At 41.4% G+C, this 26,083-nt stretch overlaps 1 protein-coding gene across 1 annotated transcript; it reads right to left on the bottom strand.

The window, feature by feature from the left end:
- Window positions 1-14,263: 14,263 nt before the first annotated feature.
- Window positions 14,264-15,741, bottom strand: LOC147879578 (hydroxycinnamoyltransferase-like). The gene is made up of 2 exons (XM_087372043.1): window positions 15,246-15,741; window positions 14,264-15,172 (listed from the first exon to the last, which is right to left on the bottom strand). Exons 1-2 carry the CDS (start codon window positions 15,669-15,671, stop codon window positions 14,264-14,266), a joined length of 1,335 nt encoding a protein of 444 aa, XP_087228169.1. The 5' UTR covers window positions 15,672-15,741.
- Between the last annotated feature and the right edge of the window lie 10,342 nt (window positions 15,742-26,083).

The following is a 26,083-nucleotide window of genomic DNA, read 5'->3' as shown; positions in this document are numbered from 1 at the left end:
GGCTTCTATATGGAGGCCAATTTCAATTGTCTCATTGCCCTAGAGGTCTTCTATGAGAATGGTCTCCCCTTGAACTCGTTTGCCCTTGTCTTGAGGATCCAGCCACTAGAGGCGCAGTTGTTGTTGCATAAGTTCATGCAACTAGCGGTCCTCATATTGGTTGAGTAGAGCTGACTTGTTTTTGGTTGCACATGAATTATCGGAGTGACACTGGGCATTGTCATTGATCTCTTGGGCTTCACCTCCATTTCTTCTTACTCGGTTTGTACTAGGACAATGGTGGATTTCTTTGCTAGGCCGAAGCCAACTGGCAAATGTTGACTTCTTAAGTAATAGAGGATCGGCATGTACAACATGGGATTGCCGATAACATCCCCATGGGTGCTGAGATCATTTTGCATCTGATTGCAGAAGTAGTCAGCCCAGTTTGTCTCTTGGAAGTCCACCATTCATAGCAAGATATTGGGCACAATGCACTGATGATGGTCCGTGTGCTTAAGTTGAGTGAGCCACTGCAAGGCTCTTGCTGGTTGCTCCACTTTGGGCTTGTAGATGGCTGAGAACTGCTGGAGGCATCCCCTACACTTGTGGTGGTCATAGTGACAGACCGTTTTGAGGGCGTCGAGCTTTTTCTTCTGCTTGGAGTATTTCTCCCCGACCACTGGCAGGTTGAAGCACTATGTCCTGATTGATTTGGTAAAGGTGGGGATTGCCTACTCCATCTTGCAGGACACCAATGTTGATGTTGCTGTCATACGCTTTGAGGAATTCTGCCAGCAGTGTCATGTCCAGGTGGCATGGGAGACGAGAGGTGATTCTGCCCAAGCTTGCAAAGTTGAATGCCTCCATGACTACCGGGTCTTGGAGCATGGCCTATGTTGATGTTGTATGGTAGTGGAGGGTGTAGTCGTGGCCCTTGTATGCAAAGTGCAAGTTTATCACACAAGCATTTAGCTCTTGGAGCCATGCTTCTCTAAGTGGTGGGTGTGCCTATGAGCACACAATTTTTTCCTCGCCTGCGGTCGATGCCAGAGTGCACTTTTGTGTCCTTGAGGGAGGTGTGCCTACTGTAGTTGGATCTTCTTGAGTGGCCTGCCTGGTGGAAGTTTCTTCACCTTGTAAGTCTTCCACAGGTATCTCGGCCGGCATGCGGATTGTGGCAGACAGAGTGCTTTGGGAGTCTTATGGGCCAGTGACATCTGGGCTAGGGCAAGGGTGGAGTCCCAGGTCCGTTTCAAACTTAAAGAAGTCATGTTCGGTATCCATTGCAAACAGTGATGGGAGTTGAGTGACGAGGGGGTCGATGGATGAAGAAGAACAAGAGTGGAAGGGGGCATGAAACTGCCATATGTTTTGGCAAATTTTGCAAGAGTTGTGGGGCAACAGCTATGGCAACGACTCGGTAGGGCAAGCCTACTTAAATAGATTTCCTATCCCCCTGATCGGCAGGATACAAGTATGGCGATGGTTGGTGTTGAAATTTGATGGCGGCGGTCGGTAGGATCTTGCTCGTCATGAGAAAAAGCTATCAGGGCAATAGTCAAGATAGAATGCATGCGTGTTCAAAAATATAATGTGGCTACTAATTTATAGTCACCCAAATCAGTGGACTATTATACAAGTTCTAATCTCATCCACCCCATGTGGCGATGGTTTCCATCTCACATGTAGAACATAGAATTCCACAAGAATGCCCTCTGTATTCTTGATGTCCTCCTTGAATTCTTCATGTTTCCTGAGCTAGTGCAGATTCCACTCCTTTTTCACATCCTCATCCACATCTCACTTTGGCATCTTCGATGTAGCCATGGACATGATGAAGACACCCATTCCCAGCATGTACCCATGCAAGAAGAATGTTTGCACCATCTCTTGGGTGCGGGATGTGATTTGACAGATGGTAGGCATTGGCAGCATTTGACACAGGGGTATTGAGGGCAGAGAAGTAGTTTTTCCAAATTCAATGAGGGGAATTTTGTTAGCCTTAAACGATCATTCACAATCACTAGTTTGAAACTATAGAACTTCAAAAGACCTAACCAATCACTGTGAATGGTTCTAGCTGGTACTCAATGCACTCCAACACGATTGTCTTGTCGCATGAGGCTATCAATGCCATCTCCCCAAGAAAACTCTCCTCGTTTGTAGCATACTGGCCTTTACATTTGTGTGTTGCCCTCAAGATGAGGGTGTGCTCACACTTTCACTATGCTCACTAGAGGAACTATCCTTGCTTTCCTCCTTCTCCTCCTCCTCCCCTTCCTCTTTGACTATAATCTATGGCAATATTAATTTTCTCTTGCCTTTGGAAGGCTACCTTGAAGGCCCTGCACTGACCTCTGCCAAGGACGCCAAGACTTTGAGAAGTTATGTGGACATACTTCCCTCCATTACTATTCCCAAAAGAGCCTGGACGTCCAAGGTTTTGAGCTCAATTGTCCTTCTTCCTCTCCCACCTCTCATAGAAGTAGCACCCTTGGGAGCACACCCTCTCCCTCTCACAAAAGCAACACCCCTACTCAAAGGCATGTCCTTGCCTCTAGGCTGGGCTATGTTGTCAATTACCTGTACACATAAATTGGTCCAATGGGGTGAGGAAAATCCTACGAGAAACACATTAAGCAGATGCAAAGGAAGAAAAATATAATAGAACAACTCATCACTTTGTAAACGTGCCACACTCGAGTACCGCATTCTCTTTGACATCTACTTCATTCCCCCCCTTGTTTAGTCCTTTTAGGGGATCTTTCTCATACGTGCAATAAACGATGACACCCCCATGTCCAGTGCAAATGCCTTCCGACTAGAGTGTCTACCGTACTCGCACTTGAGCAACAAGATTTTGTTCATCAACATACAAGAGGACGATGTCATCTCTCTTGAATGAGTGTGACTCCATCCTTGCAAGGATTCAAATTTAGGGTATGCTCAATAGTTCAAAAGCCCAAGATTATAAGGCCTGCATTCACGACAAAAAAACCATCATTACATGAGAGAGAAAGGGGTGGTAGCAAAAAAGATAAGAGAGAGAGAGAGTGGGGGGGGATGAGATATAGAGAGTTAAAGAAAGGTGGGGAAGAGGGGGAGATGGCCAAAAACTTTGTCCAACTGGGCGCCCAAAGGAGGAACACAACCCTCTTCCGGGCACTTAGCTAGACAAATATTTTATGCAAAAGTTCCTATTTAGAAAAAGAATTACTCAGTTTTAAATTTAAAAATGCGAGAGAGAGAGAGAGAGAGAGAGAGAGAGAGAGAGAGAGAGAGAAGCTACATTTTATGTGCCTTACTGCAATATGCAAGGGGGCAGGAGGGGGTCTATATAGGCGGCAGTGGGGAGGGGGGGTGGGTAGAAAAGCAACAAAAAACAAGGGGTGGACAACAAAAATCAAGGGGTTTTAGAAAATAAAAAATCCCCAAAAGTGTACCATTTTTTTCGGGGCGTTTGCCACCGCAAGGAGAGCGTTGATGCCCTCCTCTTGCAACACTTTTGGGAATTTTTTCTTTTCTAAACCCCATTGCTTTTTGTTGTTCCCCCTTTGTATTTTGTTGCTTTTCTAAAACCCTCGCCCCCCCCCCCCCCACCCCCCCCCTTATTGCCTATATAAACCTCTCTCTCTCTCTCTCTTCCTTCACACAGGTTCATTCAAGCATGGTGGGCCATAGGGAAGGTTGCTGATTCAAGGTTGCTCATTCAAATATCCCTGCGATGGATTGTTGTCTCAGCTGGTGGCATGTTTGATATCCACGATGGTGAGCACACTTTGTTGGTGTGAGTTATGATGCATTCATATAAAATATTTTATTTCCACACACTATTGTGAATTTGCTACATACTCTATTTGCTTCTTGACAGGATGTGGAGGACATATTGCACGTGCCTAGAACAAACCTGACAGATCCTGTATATGCAAGTTGGCCAGTAGCAGAAGGATTTAAGGGGACGCTAAATTTGTGCGATGCATGTGTCAATCACTTGCCGAATGCCCTGTTGGAAAGAACCAAGAGGCACACGTTCATTTGGAGGAAAGTACCATGATGGAGGGCCTAGTATAGAGACTCTTGCAAGGCAAGATCACCAAGGGAACAACCCAACCCCTGTTGCAACGTCCAAGATGGTAGAGGAGGTCATAAATGGCATCAAAAGCCTGATTTTAGGGGTGACAACATAACAGTGGCCCGTAAGTAGAAGAGCAACAACTAGGTGACAATAAGGGAGGTGAATGCCACTCATAAGCCTGAATTTGTGGCAATGAACCAGCCTCGGAGAAAAAGAGTAAGGCATCTAAATTTTGAGGCGCAACACAACAAGTAGAAATGGAGCCCACATTAGCCGAGATGTCACAAAAGAAGGTGGTAGAGAGTGATGTTCATAATACCGTGTGGGCAATCAGAAGGATATCACCGTGCAATACAATATAGTGCCAGGGATGGCAAGGGGCATGATAGGGGAAGTGCTAAAAAGTGATTAAAAACACATCACACTAGGAGCACCAACTCCATCATTTTGGGGGGTGATGGAGTGGTCCACCTCGCAAGGGGAATATGGCAACCTAGTTGGCACACGAAGGTAATACATGTGGTTCTACATTGACAATGTGGATCACACATGGAATATATGCTCCTCTATGCAACATTCCCCAGCTAGAATTCCCCAGGTATGGTCGGTGGCTCGTGGCACTAATTTGACGATGGACATTGAGATAAAATCCCTCAAGATGGGAGGATTTGTTCTCCAAAAGGTGCCACTTGAGGTTGATGCAAATGATGTTGCACCAAGATATTGACCAGGTGTCTCCCAAGCTGCAGCCTCTGAAGGATCGACGCTGCCCTTGCTCTAGAAGCTATGGTGAAGGGCCACATAGTATTGAAAGCACTGAAACATGAGGTTTTTAAGAGAGAGACTAAGAACTCTAGAGTGACGGGGGAAATCTACAATGTGGACATTGCCAAGAACCTAGCATCTAGTTGTTGTGATTTTATGGATCGAGCGATGGAAGGGAAGGCATTCCTAGCATGCAAGCACCCATATTGCGATGGATGCCAATGTGACATGTTCATACACCAACCCATGCTAACAGAGGACAATTTGCAACTCATATGTGGTAGTGCGAGAACGTTTCCCACAACCCCAATTATGTAGCCAATCTATTTTTTCATTCATTTTGTGGAACATAGTTCCTGGCCCAATTATGTATCAAAGTTTGATTTTGTGGAATGAGTTTGGATTCTATATATTTCTGCACTATTTAAAATATGTGAGTAGCACAAACATGAGTGCAGTGATTTCCTCTTCTTAGGTAAACGATTTGTTGTCCCCTAATGAATTGTGTTGTAACACAAATGAAAGGCCTCCAATGTAGTGTGTTGAAAAGTAAGGTCGCAGTGGCCATCGTTGCACATGACATTTTACACTCTGAATATAAAAACATGATTACAAAGACGAAAGAAAAAGAACTAAAAAACACAACTCAATTCCACAACAAAATGGTACAACAAAGTGGCAAGGATCGTTCTCTGCTTGGTGCATGCAATGAGAGAGAGAGAGAGAGAGAGAGAGAGAGAGAGAGAGAGAGAAAGAAAGAAACTATTATTATCATCCTCTGGGGGCCTGAAATCGACCCATGGGACCCAATGGAATGTTACAAAAAGTCTCCTTCTTTGAAGAAGGGTGGAGTGGATAGCTAGCATGTTGCTACTTGTGTAATACATTGGTCACGGTATGCAAGGACCTTGGTAATGTAATTGCCCAAGGCTGCGAGGTGAGGATGGGAAAGCAAGCTCTCCAAACTGTTGTGATGCTGCGTGACATTGCTGAAATCTTCTTTAGAGAGAGAGAGAGAGAGAGAGAGAGAGAGAGAGAGAGATAACTCACTCCAAATCCCACTTGAAAAACTCACTCCTCGCACACTCCTCTAGGCATTGAGAAAATCCTTTGTACATCTATGTTTGACTATTTTCTTGCGCATTGTCTTAAGTACGAAGTGAAGGTCTATATTGAAGCTACAAGAATATCCATGGATGGGGTTATGTTGTAGAGACTAGTCCCAAAGAGAGGAGGCCTTGTACAGGCTAGATGGTCTATTGATGTTAAAGATGCATCGTTCCTTGGACTATTGTAGCACTATTTGGTGCTATTGCATGGATTGAGTTGTTGGAGATGCTACATCTATTATTGCTATAGGTGGAGGTGCTTCTGTTGATGTTGTTGAGGCTTTTTATATCCTGAGTCTAGACTAAAGGGGAAATGCCCCTTTGTATAGGGATTGGATGATGGACGACTCAATTTTTGGCTTGCAAGGTAGCTTGACTGCTACTATTTCCTGTCACCTAGGTCATGTGTCATCCACAACAGCACCCACCTATTGTTGCAAGCTTTTAGGCTAGTCCCCACATGCCACATGATAGGTAGATGCCTATTGTACATGCTCTTCTTATTGTGCATCTAGATGGTAGTTTTGTGTTGTTCTATTGATGCCTATGATGCCTATGGTATCTCCTTCTGCTAAAATTAGAATAAAGAGCAAAGATGAAGACCCCTATGCAACAAATAGTTGAACCTATGGTGGTTGCTAGCAAGTTATCGATAAACTAGCTACTAACTTGTGGTGGATAATATTGGGCATCTTAAAATGCACCCAAGCTTCCCGTCTATATGTTGTCCTAAAATGGTGTGCTCTTGCCAACCAATGATTGCACGAGAGTTAGTAAGTTTACCCAAGATTATGTCCCTTGGTACTAATTGGGTTGACAATGAAGGTTGTCTTCTATGCCATCCTGCTAATGTAGAGCTCTATGTCTTGTGTTATTCTTTGGTACAAATGCATTGCAAAGTTGGAGTACCATTGTCGATTGGGTTGTTGGAAGACATAGGTTGGTGATGAGGAACTTTTCAAAAAATAACTTTGAACTACCATATTCAACAAGATTACGTTCTAGATTGTCACATATTCACTCAACACACGAGAACCTAGATCAAAGTAGTTTTGCAAGAGGGTCTCCCTTCTATTGAGTCTTCTACCACCTATGTTGCTAGAAAGATAGCTTCAAAGGTGTGGAAGGATGCGAATGGGGGCAATGACACTTTTTGTGGCCATGCCCATGGCAGTGATAATAGAGATATTCATCTCGTGTTTTCTTTTTCTATGCATTAAGAAAACCCCCAATTAAACTTACTACCTATTGTTGTCTTATTGTATGAGGAATTGTTAATTTAAGAAATTGTTTGGGGCCTCAAGTTCTCCTGCTACTTTTTGTTGATAGGCCCTTTGGGTCATGACCCTTTCTCGTGAGCTCAAAATTCTTAGCGAGCTCAAAAGTGTTGTTTTATGTCACTAGCTTGAATCTACAAATTGGGATCTTTCTAAAAGTGACACGTGTAGTGAGAGAACTTCAACTTCTAGAGAGAGAACAATTCCAAATATATATAGTATAGATCTTAGGGGAGTCACTATGTATAAGTCCTTTATATCATGTGCGTTCAAGTCCCATTTGTAAAATCCCTTATCTAATAAATTTCCATTAATAAAATATACCCTTTCTCTATACAAATTTCTAATTTTTTTCCAAAAATCTTTTTAAAAGTCCCTTATGTAAATTAATTTTTGTAAGATTCTAAAATTAAAAATATCCTTCTGTTGAACTCATGAGATAGGGTTACATATGATGCGTGACTCCCCTGAGGTATAGATAAAGAACCCTTATCCACAAGCTATCAAAAAATTCAAAGTACTAGACAAATATCCAAGATGTTTGACAAATATTAAGGACGGATAGGACTGCATGAATTTAATATTGGCATGCACTAAATTTAGATTCAACAAAATATAATATTGTCACATGAGTTTTATGTGAAGAGAGTGGGAGAGAAGTAAGGAGTCTCACTTGCAGCTTTCTCACATACACAATGGGGGAATACACACAAAGGTGGAGGCTAAAAATAGTTTTCCTCTTCTTAGTTGTGAAATCTCTTAGTACAAAAGGAATAGATGAATCCTATATGTAAGTCTCAAACCAAACTCAGCTAACCTAGGTGGCATACTAACTGAGCCACTAACTAGAGTACATAAAGATAGCTGTCATCCAACTATTATTCATGGGCGGTGTACCAACTGCATCTATGGTTCTCTTAGTACAAAAGAACAGATGAACCCTATATGTGGGTCTCAAACCAAACTCAGCTAACCTAGGTGGCATACTAACTGAGCCATTAACTAGAGTACATAAAGATAGCTATCATCCATCTATTATTCATGGGCGGTGTACCAACCGCATCTACCGCTAACAAGTCGATGACATAAATGCATAACGGTCACCCTGGCATATCACGAGTGGAGCTTGATATCTCAACACTCCCTCGATCTCAATCCCAATTCCTGCACACCAAGCAGGTCTCTGAACTTGAGCAGCTTCTGTGCACCCAATGCCTTCGTGAATATGTCAACTAGCTGATCCTCTGTGCTGACATAAACTAGATCAATAAAACCTACTAGAACCTTCTCCCGCACATAGTGATAATGCACCTCAATGTGCTTTGTTCTAGCATGATAGACTGGGCTATTTGTGCCAAGTGTATACTGCTCATGTTGTCACAATAAATGACAACTGGTCCATCTGTAGACTGATGCATATCATAAAGTAGCTTACACAACCAAGCTACCTTACATGCAGCCATTGTTGCACCCCTGTACTCAGCCTCTGTACTCGACAAGGCAACTGTAGGCTGTTTCTTGCTGCTCTAAGTGACTGCAGCACTCCCAAAAGAGAACACATATCCACTGGTAGATCGTCTATCAAAAATACTACCAGCCCAATCAACATCAATATATCCATGCAATTGTACCTGAACCCCAGTCTCATAAAATAGTCCATACTGCAATGTGGACTTCACATACCTCAGTATATGCGTCTAACCACATCCAAATGCGATTTCCTTGGAGCCTGCATAAACTGACTTACCAACCCAACAACATAGCTCAAATCTAGCCTGGTAATAGTCATATAAATCAAACTTCCTACTATGCCTCTGTACATAGTAGGGTCTTCTAGAAGCTCACCTGAATCTGCGCTCAACTTCACATTCTACTCCAAAGGAACTGAAATAGGCTTACAGCTTGTTATCCTATATATGGACAGCATGTCCAATCCATACTACCTCTGCAAGAGCCATATCCCACTCATGGGTCTAATCACCTCAATGCCCAAGAAGTAACGCAGCTCTCCCAAATCCTTCATCTCAAACTTTTGCCTCAATAGCATTTTCACATGAAGGATATCTTTATCACTATCACCTGTGATGATCAAATCATCAACATAAATGACAAGCAGCATAATGCCTTTCTCTTTTTTTCTCACATAAAGTGAGAAATCTGCCTTGGAAATCTGAAAGCGAATAGTGACAAGATACTATCATATTTTGTCAGACCATGCTCTGGGTGCTTGCTTCAAGCCATACAAGGCTTTCTTCAACCTACAAACAAACTCAAAAAGAACAGCATGCACATAACCTGGTGGGTGCTCCATATAGACCTCTTCTTGCAAATCACCATGCAAGAAGGCATTCTTTACATCCATCTGATGTAAAGACCATCCCTTTGATGTAGCCATAGCAATGACTACTCTTACGGTTGCCATTCTTGCAACCCGACTGAATGTTTCTTCATAATCAATGCCATATGTCTCTGCATACCCCTTGACAACTAATCTTGTCTTGTATCTGCTCACAGAACCATATGCATTATGCTTCACCTTATAAACCCACTTGCAGCCAATTGCATTCTTGTCTCTAGGCAAAGGCACCAATTCCCATGTAGCATTTGCTTCCAAGGCATCAATTTCTTCACCCATGGCTTTCTCCCATTTTTCTTTTCCCATGGCTTGCTCAAAAGAAGTGGGTTCTGGTTCTTGTATCACTTTGACCATATAGGCATAGTGAATGGTTGTAACTTCATCATATTTTAGTCTATCCATAGGATACTTAACTATGGTACACCTGCATAAAATAGGCTCACTACCAGGTGCTCTCAAAACATCCCTTATCTTCCTTACTCCAGGTGTAACAATAGAAGGAATACCCAACTCATCATCAAGGCTCTATTATGAGCCACTGGATTCACCATCCACATAAGAGTGACTTGCATTCACATCAACCATGGGCTGATCTACTTTCTCTTTTCCTTTTCGTGATACTTGCATACCACTATCTGCATTGCTTTGATGAGATTCTCCTGATCTCAATCTGCTTGTCCATGGCAAAGTATGTGAATCATTGCTAGAGGACACTATAGGTCCACTAATATTTTGTGATTGCTGTTGTGAATCCTATGCAGCATTACCATTTTGTGCATCTACATCATCAATCACATTTACTGGTTTATACCAGCTTCTCATCTCATAAAAAACATCTCTGCTCACAGTGAACTTACAAATAGAAGGGTTATAGGATCTATATCCTTTCTGCTGCAGAGAATAACCAATAAAGATGGACTTCTCAGCTTTTGGATCCAACTTGGATCTCGACTTATCTGGCACGTGAACATAGGCAATGCAACCAAAAAGTTTTCAAATGAGAAATATCTGGTTTCCTACCAATATACCTCTCCTCTAGCGTCATGCCATGTATTGCTCCAGTGGGACTCATGTTCATTATGTAGATTGCTGTAGCAACTGCTTTAGCCCAATAATAATTTGACAGGTCTTTTTCATTGAGCATGGCCAGAGATACCTCTCCAATATGCATGTTTTTTCTTTCTGTAAGTTCATTTTGCTGTGGGGTATGACTGCATGAATATAGCTGCTTTATGCCATGCTCCTGCAAGAACCTTGCAAACTCATTTGAGAGGTACTCTCCCCATCCATCTGACCTTAGGCATTTTATTTGCAGGCCTGTTTCTTTTTCAACCATAGCTTTAAAAGCTTTGAAATGCCCAAACTCTTCACTTTTCTTTTTCATAAAATACACTCAAACTTTTCTGCTGTAGTCATCAATAAAAGTGACAAAATAATGACAGTCTCCAATAGATGCAGCTTTAGTAGTCCACACATCAAAGTGGATCAATTCCAATGGCCTCTTACTCTCTTGAACATGTCTAGGAAATGGTTTCATTGCCTGTTTTCCAAATAGATAAGCTTCACATACGTTATACATTTCTGCAACCTTGAACTTAGGCAATCCTACAACAATATTTTGGGCCTGCATTAATTTAAGTCGTTATACATTAACATGACCAATGCGTTTATGCCAGATATCAATATTTGCAACTACACCAATCCCATGTGCAAACATTACTACACTCAATTCAAGCATGTCCACATCGAACGTCAACATTCTACCCTTCTTCTTCCCTTTTGCTATTAAGCGATCTTTATTTTTCATATCCTTAACAAAGCATCCATGAGGATTAAATCTGACCTGCAAGCCCTGCTTAACCATTTGACCAACAGAAACCAGATTCTTGGTGATATTCGCGACATGAAATACATCAGACAGATATTTCTTTTTTCCATCCTGCATACATAAAGGAACTTTACCAATCTGCACAATAGGATGTGCAGTATCATCACCAGTCTCCACAAATCCTGGTCTCCATAGGTATTAGCATTCTGGATGTCTAAGGTTATCACGTCCTCCATAGGACTGGTTTTCTTAAATTTTCTGCATATTCTGATTTTTGCTACGACCTCCAGATCGGCCTGCTTTACCTCTGCCTCTACCTCTTCCAGCATTTGAGTAGAAGACAGCTTCTTTTGAACTTTCTTCTGAAGAAGATGCACCACCATTTCTCTGCTCTTCAAAAATTAGAAGAGCAATCAACTCCTCAAAATCAAGAAATTTTTCACGGATGGTAATGCATGTCCGGGATTGTGCATAATCCTTTCCTAGACCATTCAAGGTCACAGAAACTAAATCATCATCTTCCACTGGTGACCCAATGGAAGCAAGTGCATCTGCAATCTTCTTCACCTTCATGTGGTAGTCATTAATGCTCATATTTTCTCTCTGTACATTATGCAACTCCTGCTTGAGCTGCATTTTCCTGGCCTGTGTATTTGTGCTATACATTTTTGTTAAAGTATCCCACGCCTCCTTCGGCATGCTTGCATCTTGAATATGCACAATCATAGAATCTGAAATACTGATAGACAACCAGTACATAACTTTTCTGGCTCTTTCATGCCAGCCTTTAAATGCCTGCAACTCCTGTTGATTGGAAACATTAGAAATAACTGGTTCTTGTTCAGCTCGAGTAATGAACTCCCAATAGTCTTTTCCCTTAAGGAAATTCGTTATTTTAAACTTCTATGCTGGGAAGTTGTTCTTGTCAAGCTTTTCAGTGACTATATGTGAAAGAGCATTAGACACCATTACAGAACACTGCAAAAATATTATGGCACTACAAAAAACACAACTTCTTCTCACAAGGGTAATTCTACAAAACTGACGAAAGTGATAGTTGACCACACAGTCACTTTCTAGTGATGATTATGCATCAATAGGCAATAAGAATGATTCTATCACTCTCAATATCTCTGTGCACAAGCATACGATGCAATTTCTCGGTAACTTTTCACCGACCTGCGGAATAGTGATCGCATAGCAAAAATATGGCACTTTCTTGAGTGTCTGCGAAAAACTTCCACCACCAAAACGGCATCGAATAAAAAAAATAATGTCACTGAGGGCTCTGCCATTCTCCTATAGCATATGCTACCCTCTCGACGCACCACGAAGGGCGTCTCAATCTGAGACAGTGCACTCTTGCACTTTTCAATTGTGCTACCTGTAGAGATTTACTTCCAAACTCGAGAAAAGAAAGCAGCACCGATCCTCTTACCAAGACACCGCGAACTTGGTTTGCTTTCTTGAGCTCCTTACCACGAACCGAGCTCTGATACCATGTGAAGAGAGTGGAAGAGAAGTAAGGAGTCTCACTTGCAGCTTTCTCACATACACAATGGAGGAATACACACAAAGGTGGAGGCTGAAAACAGTTTTTCTCTTCTTAGTTGTGAAAGCCAAAAGAACTCTCTTACCTACACAATAGGGGAATACACAGAAACGTGGAGGCTGAAAATAATTTTCCTCTTCTTAGTTGTAAAAGCCAAAAGAACTCTCTTAGTACAAAAGGAATAGATGAACCCTATATGTGGGTCTCAAACCAAACTCGGCTAACCTACATACACAATGGGGGAAAACACACAAAGGTGGAGGCTGAAAACAATTTTCCTCTTCTTAGTTGTGAAAGCCAAAAGAACCCTCTCTTAGTACAAAAGGAATAGATGAACCCTATGTGTGAGTCTCAAACCAAACTCAACTAACCTAGGTGGCATACTAACTGAGTCACTAACTAGAGTACATAAAGATAGCTGTCATTCAGATACTATTCATGGGCGGTGTACCAACCACATCTGCGGCTAACAAGTCGGTGACATAAATGCATAACGGTCACCCTGGCATATCACGAGTAGAGCTCGATATCTTAACATTTTACCCTTTGAAAAATTTCTTAACACTAATCCAATTTTATGAATCTTTTCACTACTCTCTAATTGATTGACTAAAGTATTCAACTCACTCTCATCCATGGATGTCATCTTATCTTCTAATTCAATCTTCACATTCATGGAATCTTAAAGACCAAAACTACTACTCCAACTTCATTGGCCTCCTCACAATGATCACTTTCATCAAGAGGTAGTCTCATAAGACATGATGAATCAATTTAGATAAATGAATAAAAAACTACATCATCTTATCTTTTAAAATCAATTCCTAGGTCCAACACTATGCTCTGTTCTTTGTCAATTTAATCAAATGGATGGTCATCAATTTCATTCACATGGCCTTTAATATATTCACTAGTTAAAGTCCATACTCAACTTCTTTGACAAAAGCATATTTTTCCAATAGGGTGGACACTTGGAATACACCACCATCGCCATGAATAATCCAAAGTAAAGACTTAATGTGACCAAAGAAGAAATGGCCTAGAATGGATGGATTTTTGTCTTTAGCACTTCTCTAACTCCATGCATCCCCCCATAGCTTAATTAGCCTTTAGTATTTTCAAGAAGAGCACATATATCCCTTTGGAGTATGGTAATGATCTCTAATCTAATTTAGTTATACAATGCACCCTTACTTTTTATAAAAACCTTGACATTTTTTGTGAAATGATCTCTAAATAGCTTATGGGATTGAAATATCGAGAATGCATTTCACATTAAGTACTAAGCACAATTTCTAAGGTTATTTTAGCCAACTGAGTTATGAAGAGAAAAGGAAGAGAGAGTCCCCTTGAAGGCATTCCAAACTTGGGGGATCAAGGTTAATGCACATGTCAATGCCTCCATCTCCTTTTGGGTTGGCAGGAAACATACACATCTCACCTCCTGCACGTCCTAGACGCACAGGTCGCACACAGCTAGGTCTGCCCCACCCGAAGTCAACATCATATGTCGAGAAGCGATGCGAGCTAGCAACATTCAAGGTGGTCCCTGGGAACCAGTGGGCATCAAGCCCAAGAGAGGTGTCATGGAGTTCAAGCCAATGGATAGTACCATAAAGGGTGTCAAGGCTAGTACATGAGTCAAGGGCGGCCATGATGCGGGATGCAGTGCTAGCGAAGTCCTCGGAGAGGAGTTGTCCAGCAGTGGTGCAGGCATTGGTCCAAGTGACAGCGTTGCCGAAGTATGCATCAGAGACGGGTGGAGGGGACGACGAGGTGCGTCGATGCCAACGCCAGTTGGCGATGACGACGAAGCTGAGCTCAGTGTGGGGAGGCAGCTGTCTGGCGAGGGTGATGTGGCGCCAGCAGTGAGCAGAGAGAGCGACATAGGAGGTAGGCTGACGATGCAAGTGCCCAGGAGCTGGGCTGGCAGCCATCTTCTTGAGCTGGCGGAGGAACTCGGAGCTGAAGTGAAACACTGTGTTCTCGAGCTGTCTTGCTTCTCTTCTGGGGAAGGGCACCAGATTGAAAGGGAGGAGCTTCGCTGTTTCTTCCGAGATATGGTCTGGCTTGAAAACAGTCCTGTCGTGAATGGGTGGTTTGGAGATGGCCACTCCCCTCGCGCATTCCCCCCACGACACCATGAAATGCCACAGTGAATACCCATCCATCGCTACATGACTGTGGCTCACTCCTACCACTACCCCCGCGCCCTCAAATCGAGTCACCTGCAAATAGATTTCTCTGTCAACAACTACTCACCAGCTAGTAGACCTTTCCCGTAACAAGATTTGCACATACCTGCACCGCTAGCAGCGGCACGTCGCAGCGATCTGAGAGCGTCAAATGCCCCCACGGCGCCAGCTCCGCAAAGAATGGCTTCAAATCGAACTTCTCTCCCATGTCCTCGAAAGATGCGTCGATGGATGCCACCAGGAAGTCTACGCCTGCGTCGTTGCAATCGATCACAAACCTCCCATCATCTCCCTTCGCCAACCTTCCTGCCAATGGGAAGAAAAGCACCAGAGCGGCCGCCAAGCTTTCCTTCAGCGTCCGAACAAAGTCTGCGAAGTCACAGGATTCGATTCGGTAGAAGACGAGCCGCAAGTTGTAAGGGATGTCTCGCCAGAAGAGGTCTAGGCTGGAAAGATATAGCTCGTGTCTTTCTGTAGGCGTAGAAGGTAGGACGTTGGAGGACTCAAGAAGAGTAACCATTGGATTTGTCATGATAAATGAAGGGGAAGAGATGCACTAAATGAAGGGGAAGAGGTCGCAAGTAAGAAGAGCCATTCTAGAATCCATGTTTTAAAGAGGAGTAATATTGAAGGTTTCTTGGAGCAATCATTTAAGCTTTTTCCAAAGATCCATGTTTTAAAGAGGAGTAATCATTGAAGATTTCTCCAAAGAAACCACTTATCTTCTTTCTTTTGTGAGGGGCATTGGCCCACTCACCCACACAACTTGCTCGCTACCACTCAACCCCCAAGACATGGTAAGCTCACCTAATAGGAGGCTTCCTCTTGACCCTAGTATTGGACCCAAGAAGAACATCAATCTTAACACACTAACATGTGAGACAAACACACAATATTCATGAATATTCTTTTTCCTCCTCTTCACAATTATTCATGAATATTATTTTTTGTCCTTTACATAGATTTTTATAAAGGAGCATGTGGACCACTCCATGACTCGTCCTTCAACAATTGACAAATACTTTGAAATAGAACAATTATTGCTATAAATACCAAAAAGAGCAATTCACCAACAACTCAAATCAATTAATAGTAAGAAAATTTTGACACTACAACAGCCTATAGGTTATCAAAACAAAATAGCTATGAGTTAAGGTTCATTTCCCCCAAGGGAATAAATTCATTTACCAATGATATAAAGCCTAATGTTGGCATTTGTCGAACTGGAAGTCTATTATTATAGGATAATATGGAGCTTGTGATCCTTGAAAGTCCCCGCTCCATTAAATTTAGTCTTTCAATCTCTGTCCATGCCTGAAATGAAGTATTGATGGGTCAATGTTTGCTTGGGTGTAGCCAATCGCAGAACTATTTTCGGGCCTATTTTGGAGCTGCAACGTGATACACTCCTGGATGAGATTTTGAATTTGGGATGGACCCACGCTTTGCTAAAAATTTCCTTGATGTCATGATGCCGTGCTGCATAATAATGAGACACAATCTATTTATTCTGAACACCATAGAGCTCGACACACGGTGGCTCTGCCCTCCTTCGCACAGCGCGACTACATCGTGCATCTTTGCACTGCTTGGTGTAACGCAATCTCTGGCCTGACCACCTGTCATTGCGCAACCTTTTGTCATAGCTTTGCCATCTGTCACTGGACAGCACACCCATGTAGATCATGAAAATTCAAGGTTGGCTTGGAGAGACCACCGCATTGGTTCTTGGCGTAATAATGAGACGCAATCTATCATTCTGAACACCATCACAGCACAGTCTCTGGCCTAACCACCAGTCATCGCCGAGCCTTTTGTAGCAGCATTGCCACCTGTCATCAGGCAGCACGCCCATGCAGATCAAAAAAATTCAAGTTGTCTTGGAGCGACCACCGCATTGGCAAACAAAAAAAGATCTATGACAACCACCTTGGTGGTTCTTAGAGTTATATATTAGTGCATCAAGGAAAATGTATTTCCTTGTGCAACCAAGGAAAATGCAATTGACGATATGGCCCTTGAAGGGTCCCTTTTAGGGACAAGGGCCATATCGACATGACATATTTGTCTAGTGCATCCTGGATATTGTATAATGCATGTCGATATGGCCCTTGCCCCTAGAGGGGACCCCTCAAGCACTATATTTTCAATTGCAAATTCTAAAAGTTTAGTTGTATTTTTTTAGATGTATCTCCATGCAACCACCGTGGTGGGTTGTTGGAGCTCTTTTGGTTCTAAATCAAGGAAAGAGTGGAAGTTGAAGCTTTGGATCATCTACTATGATATTAATTTTAGATGGTGGTATTCTTTTATTTTCTATGCTATCTATACACAACATATAGCTATGATCGTTTACTCTGATGACTTGAATACTACCTCAAGATGAGGTTGAATGTAATAGGTGCTTTATATAGAAATCTTTTTTACACAACACAATACAATTTTTGTGCCCCCAAAAGAAAAACCACCCTTCCTCTCAGGCCTTTGCAAATGTTGAGAAGGAGTGATGTAGATAGTCCTTTCTCTTTTGGCTCTTTGCAAACATTGACTTTCTCTATTACTACTCTCTTAGCTCTTTGGAATAGTTAGCCTAAATGAGCCTTTATATGTTAATACAACCATTTTCTAAAAGTGACATTTATTTAGTCTATTCAGAAAGGGAAGAGAAAAGGCTATGAAGATGTGCCCTCTCCAAAGGTATGTTTGTAGTTTCTTAGAATTATTGGCAGTAAGTACCCTTCCCACCTATGCTATCTAGATGATATTAGTTAGAGGTGGGATGGGCCTAATTCAATTAATGATCAATTCTACCTATTGCATAGATAATAAGCCACTGGCATGTTTCCAATGTTGAATTGGGCGTGATGAAGGAATTTTGCAAAACAAAGGATGATTTCAATAGAGAGTAAAGGTTGTGTATAGAAGGAGAAAGTCCAAGGTGGCTTATGGAAAGGGTTGTAACACTAAACCAATGGCTTAAAGAATTTTTTGAGCTTCCAACAAGGGGCTAGAAGGTGAAATTGAGGCAAGAATACTACACATGATTTGATATACAACACAAAAATAATTATCAAGGACCTCCTCTAAAATTTAAATTTAGCCTAGCATTTGCAAGAGGTCTTGTCTCTGCAAAGTGCTTTTGGGGAGAGCACTATGAATAAACTAAGTGCAAAACCTGGCTCTCTCAGAAAACATCAAAGTGGTCCCATGAGACTGCTGAGCCTTATAATGGCCTTGCCAATGGAACTATGGGTACATCCATAGACATTGGAAGAAGTCAAAACATCAAGCAACTACGTTTGAGTCAATGTAGCATTCAAACGTTACACTCTACATTTCTTGGATATTGTGTCCTTTCTTGGATGATCTAGATAGATAGAGAGATGAAAACAAACATGACTTCTTCATAATCATTCCCCATACTAGTTGATAAATTAATACTACCTTTACATAAAGTCAGATAAATTAGATACCCATAAAGTCATTATTATTTTATGAGATGCATTGTTGTTCTACAAGCTAGAAGACAATACACATGAAATATATTCTCTTTATTCAATCATTGTTTTATGAGTGCAACATCCCAATGCATGACAACATGAAATTCCATCCAAGACACCCATAAAAGGTAAGTTTCTTTAGGACATGCTCTAATAGAAACTGATATTATTATTATGCAACCATTTGTTTCATTGTAGGCTTCCTATTTTTCTCCAATTTCTTATAAAATGATGGTTCAAATTTGTTGTGTACTATCTCCTCTTAAATGACAGAAATGGTGAGATACTTAGACTAAATATTAATAAGTTTTCATTTGTCAATGTATGAAACTCTACCAAATCCAAGATAAACTTGTCCTTCGATCCATATTGAGTAGTACCTCACAAAACTAGAAGCTCTTCAAAGCTATACTCGATGAAAAGAGAGGGGTGGATAGAAATGATGATTTCCATGAGCTCTTGTTCCAATTCATCATATTCTTTAGCCTCATGTAAGAGGTGCTATTATAATGACCCTAGCTTTACATCAGCACCTCTTACATAAGGCCATGCCTTCGACAAGAGCCCATGGAAAGGGCCATTTTTATATACCCCTATCTTTTCATAGAGTACAGTTTCGTAGAAAATTACAAAAGAGTTTTCTTTGAACAACCCCATTGGTTAGAAGATAGTACTTAACAGGGATGAAAGATGAGTTTTAGGGTAGATCTCATAGAATCGCACAAAGGACAAATGACAAGTTCAGTCAAAATATTCTACCATTGACGTTCCTAGAGGAGAGAAAATTTTGGAAATAGGAAAATAGTGTGATGAAGTTGATGGAAACATAAATATAGTATCAGAACCCATTGGAGTTAGTGCTGAAGAAGATTATCTTTTGTGGCTTTGTAGAATAATGATTCATTTTGATGTGCATTGGAATACTGCACTCATGAAACAAGTAGTTGCAAAGAGAGGATTGTATATGTCTATTGTCTTTCAACATCTGCAAATGTTGGTAAATCTCTTGGAATAATAATAACACCATGAGGGTCTCACAAGTAGAGTTAGCTGGTTCTCGCGTAGTTACACAAGAGTGGAGCATTGATATCTAACAAAAGACATATCTGATTTTGGTGAATACGATAACAGCTACTCAGCCAAACACTAAGCCTACACACCAAAAGTTTCTTTCTCAGTTTTTTGATTGTTTCTTAGAGGATTTACTGCCTGGACTACTAGGTTCTCGACCTAAAGATCATAGGATAGAAATCCTACCATGCAATACTCCACCTTGAAAAGCTCCTTATAGAGTCAACATTTGGAGCCCCAAATGATCCTGGATGGCTCTGGGCCGACCGGTGACCATAGGTGAATTGCTCTATTTTGCGCCGCCGTTCTATCGTGTGGTCGGTGGCCTATTTTAGGACCAACCCCTAGTCGGCTGTTTTGGGCGTGGACTGGGTCGATCACCCAATTGGGTCTAACTGACTACGACTGGTGGCTATATAAGAGCAAGCCCATGAAGCCCATCATCATCACTGGCTACAACAACCCTGATTCCTTAGCATCTAGCCTCTGTCGTCTATTGTTTTCAGCATGCCATCGAAGCTTTTCACACAGGAGCACACGGCTGGGAGGCAGCAACGCCATCTATTGTATCACTTTTATAGTAATCAAATTTTTGATTCTCCATACTATCTGCTTTTCTCTCTTGCATACGAGATCCTGTTATCTGTTGAGCACAGACGTTGTATTGTTTTCTTACATCTTCTCACGTTTCCTAATTGCTCTTTTGGCTTGTGTATGGTTGAGTAAAGGACTGATCTCAGGTTTCATTGAGCTTTTTAGATATATTTCTTGTCTGTCCTTCTCAATCCACATCTGGTGTGAATCGTAATCTATCTTAGGATTATATTGATGCCTCCATGGCATTCCTAAGATGATGTCCACTCCTTGTAAGGGTGCCACTGTAAAGTCTCGTCTATCCTTGTAGGGTTTGATTGAAATTTCAAGATTCTTGACTTCTCTAGTGCACCCTCCGGAATATCCTCCAAGAAAGGCATGCTCTCTACTGTCTGATAAATCCTCCATAACGTTGAATTGTCTAAAGTCATCACTATCCATGCTTCGCAATATGCACTCCATGTAGTTGTTCACACTTTGCACTCCAATGTGTTGCTATCCAATCTCCATGCTTTGTGTTTCTTTGCAAGTAGCTCACTTACAACCTAACATGGCATCATGTTTGCTTATAGCCTTACGCTATCACTATTTGTATCTTAGGGTTGAAATAACTGCCAAGGCCCAAAAGGGTTTGTGGCTATGAGCAACCAAGGTTGAAGCAAAGTTGATAAAACCATAACACCAACAAAAGAAAATAGGATATGGATGAAGGCAACAGACATCGACAACAGAAGCAAATTCACAAAATAGGCGCCATAACGCCGTATAGTAATTTTAGGACAATGGATTTTTTTTGGTAAAAAACATGATGTACCTAACGATTAATTGACATTACCTAGCACTTCTAACATTTCTAATGAGTACCTGGCATACCTAATAAGTATGTGAGTACCTAGCATTTCTAAGATACCTAATCATTAGGCACAAGACCTAAACTAACGTTAGTTTTCAGATTAGTGGTGTATGTATGAGAATTGAACTTCAAATCACATACCTAATGGTTAGGTATGTTTACTTGGAGGTATGTTAGTTTCTTTACCCCCCCAAAAAAAAATCGCTCTGTCCCATCACCATATGAATCTGTCCTACCCTGTCTGTACACCTTCACTTTGTTGGCAGGCTATGTCTTCCTATTTTGCTTTAACCTTGTACACTATGAGTATAGCCTTTTCCTCCACCGAGCTCTTGCACGGGCTTTCACGAGTAGGGATGAGAGAATTCTTGCGACCCATGTTTGTATCGAGGAGCGTTGTATCGCTTAAGAGATCAAGGGTTTGCTCTAGTTGTTCTAAGGCACTGGGAAGTGTGAGCCAATGGCTTTTCTTGGGAACCATTTGTAGATCAGTCATGTGGGAGAGACTTGTGTCAATGTGTCGTGGTGATTGATGGTCAGTTAATTCGACATTCAGAGAATTGACAGTGCATTTCGGCGATTGGGAGGGACTAGGTTTAATCTTGCATTTGGCACTGCAAGTGTTATACTCCATGATGGAGTTTGTCAGGCATGGGTCGGCGAGGATGGATATTGTGGGAGTGATAGCCTTATCCAAGGGAAAAGGCTTGTCGATAGGACTCGGGTTACTACCTCGTAGGTCCTTGGGTGGTGCAGTCAGTATGGAGAATCCAATATGTGTGACATAAATTGTATTGGTTTTGGTGAGAGTCGGGGTGCTGTCGGAGTCTGGTTTGAACATCAGAGCTAGGTCAAATGCAGAATCAATGGTTGGATCAAAATTGGATGTCTCAATCATGGACTAAGTTTGAACATCTTTTCTTTTGCCTGAAGCAAATCAAAATCAAACGTCTCACTCGCACGGAGTGAGTTGTCATAGCAAACTCAAAAATACTTATCGGATCAGAGTAGGAGTCGGGTCGAAAAGTAGGATTCATGTCGCATGTGTTGGGCCAGATCAGAGTCGAATCATTTGTCCACTCGCATGTGCTTGTTGGATTGGAGTCGGAGTCATTTGTCCACTTGCACACGCTCATCAAATTGGAGTCAGAGTCGGACACACTGGTCAGACTTGGATTGTACTCGGAGTTCTCAATCGTGTGCATTGTAGTAGTTGAATTGGAGTCGGGACCCTTCGTCGTTCGGACTGGCATCGGATCACCGTTGAGTCCAGGCTTTCCACTGTGGCCATGTCTACTAACTCTCGTGTACCTTCACCACTTATGTGATTGGATCTATATGGTTTAGTGCATAAATGAGTTTTGCTGGAGATGAGACAACTCATTTCTTTTGTGTTTGTCAAACAAGCGTGGATCTTTTTGTCTGTGGTTGTTCTCTAAAGCTCAGCTTTGGCATTGTGCTTGCCTTTAGGAGCTGTAGTGGAGATTGTGTATGCATTGCCATCTTGTGTAAAAGCTAGTGACCTGATATAGTATCATTGTAATTTGTGGAAATAAGTTGCAACCCACAGAAGTGGTTGCTGGTTGCATTATTTGGAGTCATTCTTTGCTGTTTTTGCTATAGTAAAATTGTATGTTGGCTGAGCCTTGATATTTTAGTGGCTAGAGTAAGGTTGTTTGTAGCAGAGTCGGACTTCTGTCGGAGTCTATTGTACACAAATCCTTCAACTTGAATAGCTGAAACACAAACATTATCTTGATTTATGTCAGTAGAGAGCTTGAAAGAGATTGTATTTATCTTTTCTTGAGTGGGGTCAGGCCCAATCTAAGGTTTTAGCCTAAAACCATTCAGTAATCTGTCAAAGCAGTAGAGAGCTTCAGAGAGATTGTATTTATCTTTTCTTGAGTGGGGTCAGGCCCAATATAAGGTTTTAGCCTAAAACCATTCACTAGTCTGTCAAAGCATTGCCATGAAGGTCAACCAATTGGAAGGTTCCTTTATCAAAAGCCTCAAGTACCTTGAATGGGCCATCATATCTTAGCTCAAACTTCCCTGGCATTTTTCCCAAGTTTTTGTTGAACATCAACACTAAATCACCCTTCTTGAACAACTTGGACTTTATGTTTCTATTAATCCATGCTACCCTCCTTTTTTGAATAATATTAGCAATATATGATCTTGTGAGCCTATCCTCATCCAATTGTAGAAGTTGTTCTAATCTAGCATTGATGGAATCTTTTGGGGATAGTCTATTATCTATTGCCACTCTCAAGCTACCTGCAAGAAATTCCATAGGCACTACTGCCTCATAGCCATACACCAATTTGAAAGGTGTTAATCCAGTTGCAACCTTGTGTGCTATTCTAAGTGCCCATAGCACTGAATCCAAGTGCTGATCCCAATCCTCTAGGTGATCAACTACTACTGTTCTTCTGGTATGCTTTTTTTATCAGTTTGTTGGAGCTCTCAGCCTGCCCATTGGCTTGTGGGTAATAGGCTGTAGACTTTTTATGCAACATCATGTGCATTTTAGTCATCTTCCTAATTGTTTTGTTGATGAAATGGGTCCCTCTGTCAGACACTATTTCAATAGGAACACCAAATCTAGTGGCAATGTTGTGATAAAGGGAATGTGCCACAATCCTAGCCTTGCATGTTTTGAGTGCTACAACTTCAACCCATTTTGTACAATAGTCAGTGGCACCCAAAATATATTGATTACCCGGAAACTTTGCTGGAGTTTTGATGGGTCCAATAAAATCTAGTCCCCATTTCTAAAAAGGTCCCAAGGGGAGAATTGGTTGATGCGACATCCTATCATCGTCAAGTGGCGTATCATCTCTTTGACATGGCAAACATGCTTTGGCACAATTATGAGCATATTTTAAAACTGTAGGCCACCACAAACCAGCTTGCAAAATCGTTTCAACTATGATATCTCTAGAGAAGTGCCCTCTTGCTAGTCCTCCATGGGCTTCAGCTAGGACAGCCTTCTGCTCATGATCTTGCACACATCTTCTAATCACCTGGTCAATTCCTCTTCTATACAAAACACCAACAATTACTTGGAAAGGTCTGCTCTATAAAACAAATTTCTTTCTCTGATCCCTAGTTAATGTTTCAGGGATCAAACCATCAATAAGAAAGAACATCATTTTATCATACCAATTTGGTGGTTCTTCAATTCTTACCATAAAAATGTATGCATCAGGAAGTTCATATGGTATACCTGTGAAGGCTTCCCTTGATTGCAAACTACTCAAGTAATCAGCAATGGCATGTTGCTTTCCAGGCCTATGCACAATGCTATAGTCAGACTCTTGCAACAAGAGCATCCATCTGGCCAATCTTCATGTTAATTGTTGTTTATTCACTAAGTAAATGACAGCTTGATGGTCTACATGAAAATTCATTTTGTTGCCTAATAAATAATGCCTAAATTTTTGCAATGCATAGATCATTCCAAGTGCTTCCGTCTTTGTGATTGCATAGTTATTTTCATGCTTTGTTAAGATTCTACTAGCATAGTAAACTGGTCTGAACCACTTAGGTGTTTTTTGCTACATAAGCACTGCACCTACTGTTGCATCAAAAGCATCAACAAAAACCTCAAATGGAAGAGTCCAGTCATCAGGGGGTTGTAGTATAGGTGCTACCAGCAACATTTTCTTCAGGATATTAAAAGCATATTGTTGTGGATCACCCCATATGTATGGCTCACTTTCCCTTGTGATTTTTGTGAGTGGATAGCATATATCAGCAAGGTATCTAAGAAATTTGTAGTGCCATTTAATTTGACCTATAAATCTCTGAAGTTTCTTTATGTTTTTAGGTGGTTTGGCATGTTGTATGGCTAAGAATTTGTTGGGATCTATCTCAAGTCCCTCCTATGAGATAATATGCCCTAGGAGAATTCCTCTACTCATAGCAAATGCACATTTGGCTGGGTTTAAGCTAAGACCAACCACTCTACACTTTGCAAAACATAAACCCAAGTGTTGCAGATGTTCCATTCTTTTCCCAAATACTAAAAAATCATCAAGGAAGACTTTCATAAAAGATGTAAGATACTAAGCAAATACCTCCTGGATGTACTTTTGAAAGGTTGGCGGAGCATTCTTAAGACCAAAGGTCATGACATTAGAAGTAAATACTCCCCACTCAGTGACAATTATTGTTTTGTCCTTATCTTCAGGTGCCATTATTATTTTTGTTGTAGCAACTAAAACCATAAAAAAAGCTATCGATTTCATGACCTGCTACAACATCTAGCAAAGAGTCACAAAATGGTAGCGAGAAAGGGTTCGTAATGGTGGCAACATTCAACTTTTTGTAGTCCACACATATTCTTAGCTTTCCATACTTTTTGTACACAATGGCAATAGGTGAAAGCCATGTAACATGGGTGAGAGGATATATAAAACCAACTCTCAACAACTTATCAATCTCTTCTTTGACTTGCTTTGCATAGTTGGGATTCATTCTGCATCTTCCTTGCACCGTTGGGACAGCATCCTACTTTAAATTGATCTTATGTTGATAGAGCTTAGGGTCCACTCCCTTCATATCAGTATAATGCCAAGAAAAAATGTCTTTATACTCTATCAATAAGTCCTTTAGTGCCATTTTGAAAGGTGGAGGAAGACCTGCACTTACCAAAACTATCTTGGGGTTGGTAGGGTCTCCAACGTTCATCTCTTCCAAGTCATCCTGTCAAACTCTGGCACTCTTTTGCGTATGCTCCTCAAATTGAGTTTCAGCTTCTAGGATGGCCTACGCAGCTGATTTCTTATTGTTCTCTTGTAGGGCATCATCTGTGTCTGCATGATTGTCATTTGTCATTTTGTGGTTGGTAGAATCCAACTGCTTTCCGACAGTGTTCTGTTTTGCAATGGCCGGTAGGTCGGGCTGTTGTGTTTGTGTTGA

This window comes from Dipteris shenzhenensis, chromosome 33 (genome assembly GCF_047967505.1).
Source record: "Dipteris shenzhenensis isolate YYH24624 ecotype China chromosome 33, Dip_SZ_1.0, whole genome shotgun sequence".
NCBI classification, from domain to species: Eukaryota; Viridiplantae; Streptophyta; class Polypodiopsida; order Gleicheniales; family Dipteridaceae; genus Dipteris; species Dipteris shenzhenensis.
This window is presented reverse-complemented; position numbering and strand designations above follow the sequence as displayed.

Excerpts from the sequence above, each read along its gene's own strand:
- LOC147879578 (XM_087372043.1), bottom strand. The coding sequence starts at position 15,671 with ATGACAAATCCAATGGTTACTCTTCTTGAGTCCTCCAACGTCCTACCT. Across the intron at positions 15,173-15,245 it reads TGCCGCTGCTAGCGGTGCAG|GTGACTCGATTTGAGGGCGC; the intron begins GTATGTGCAAAT and ends ATCTATTTGCAG.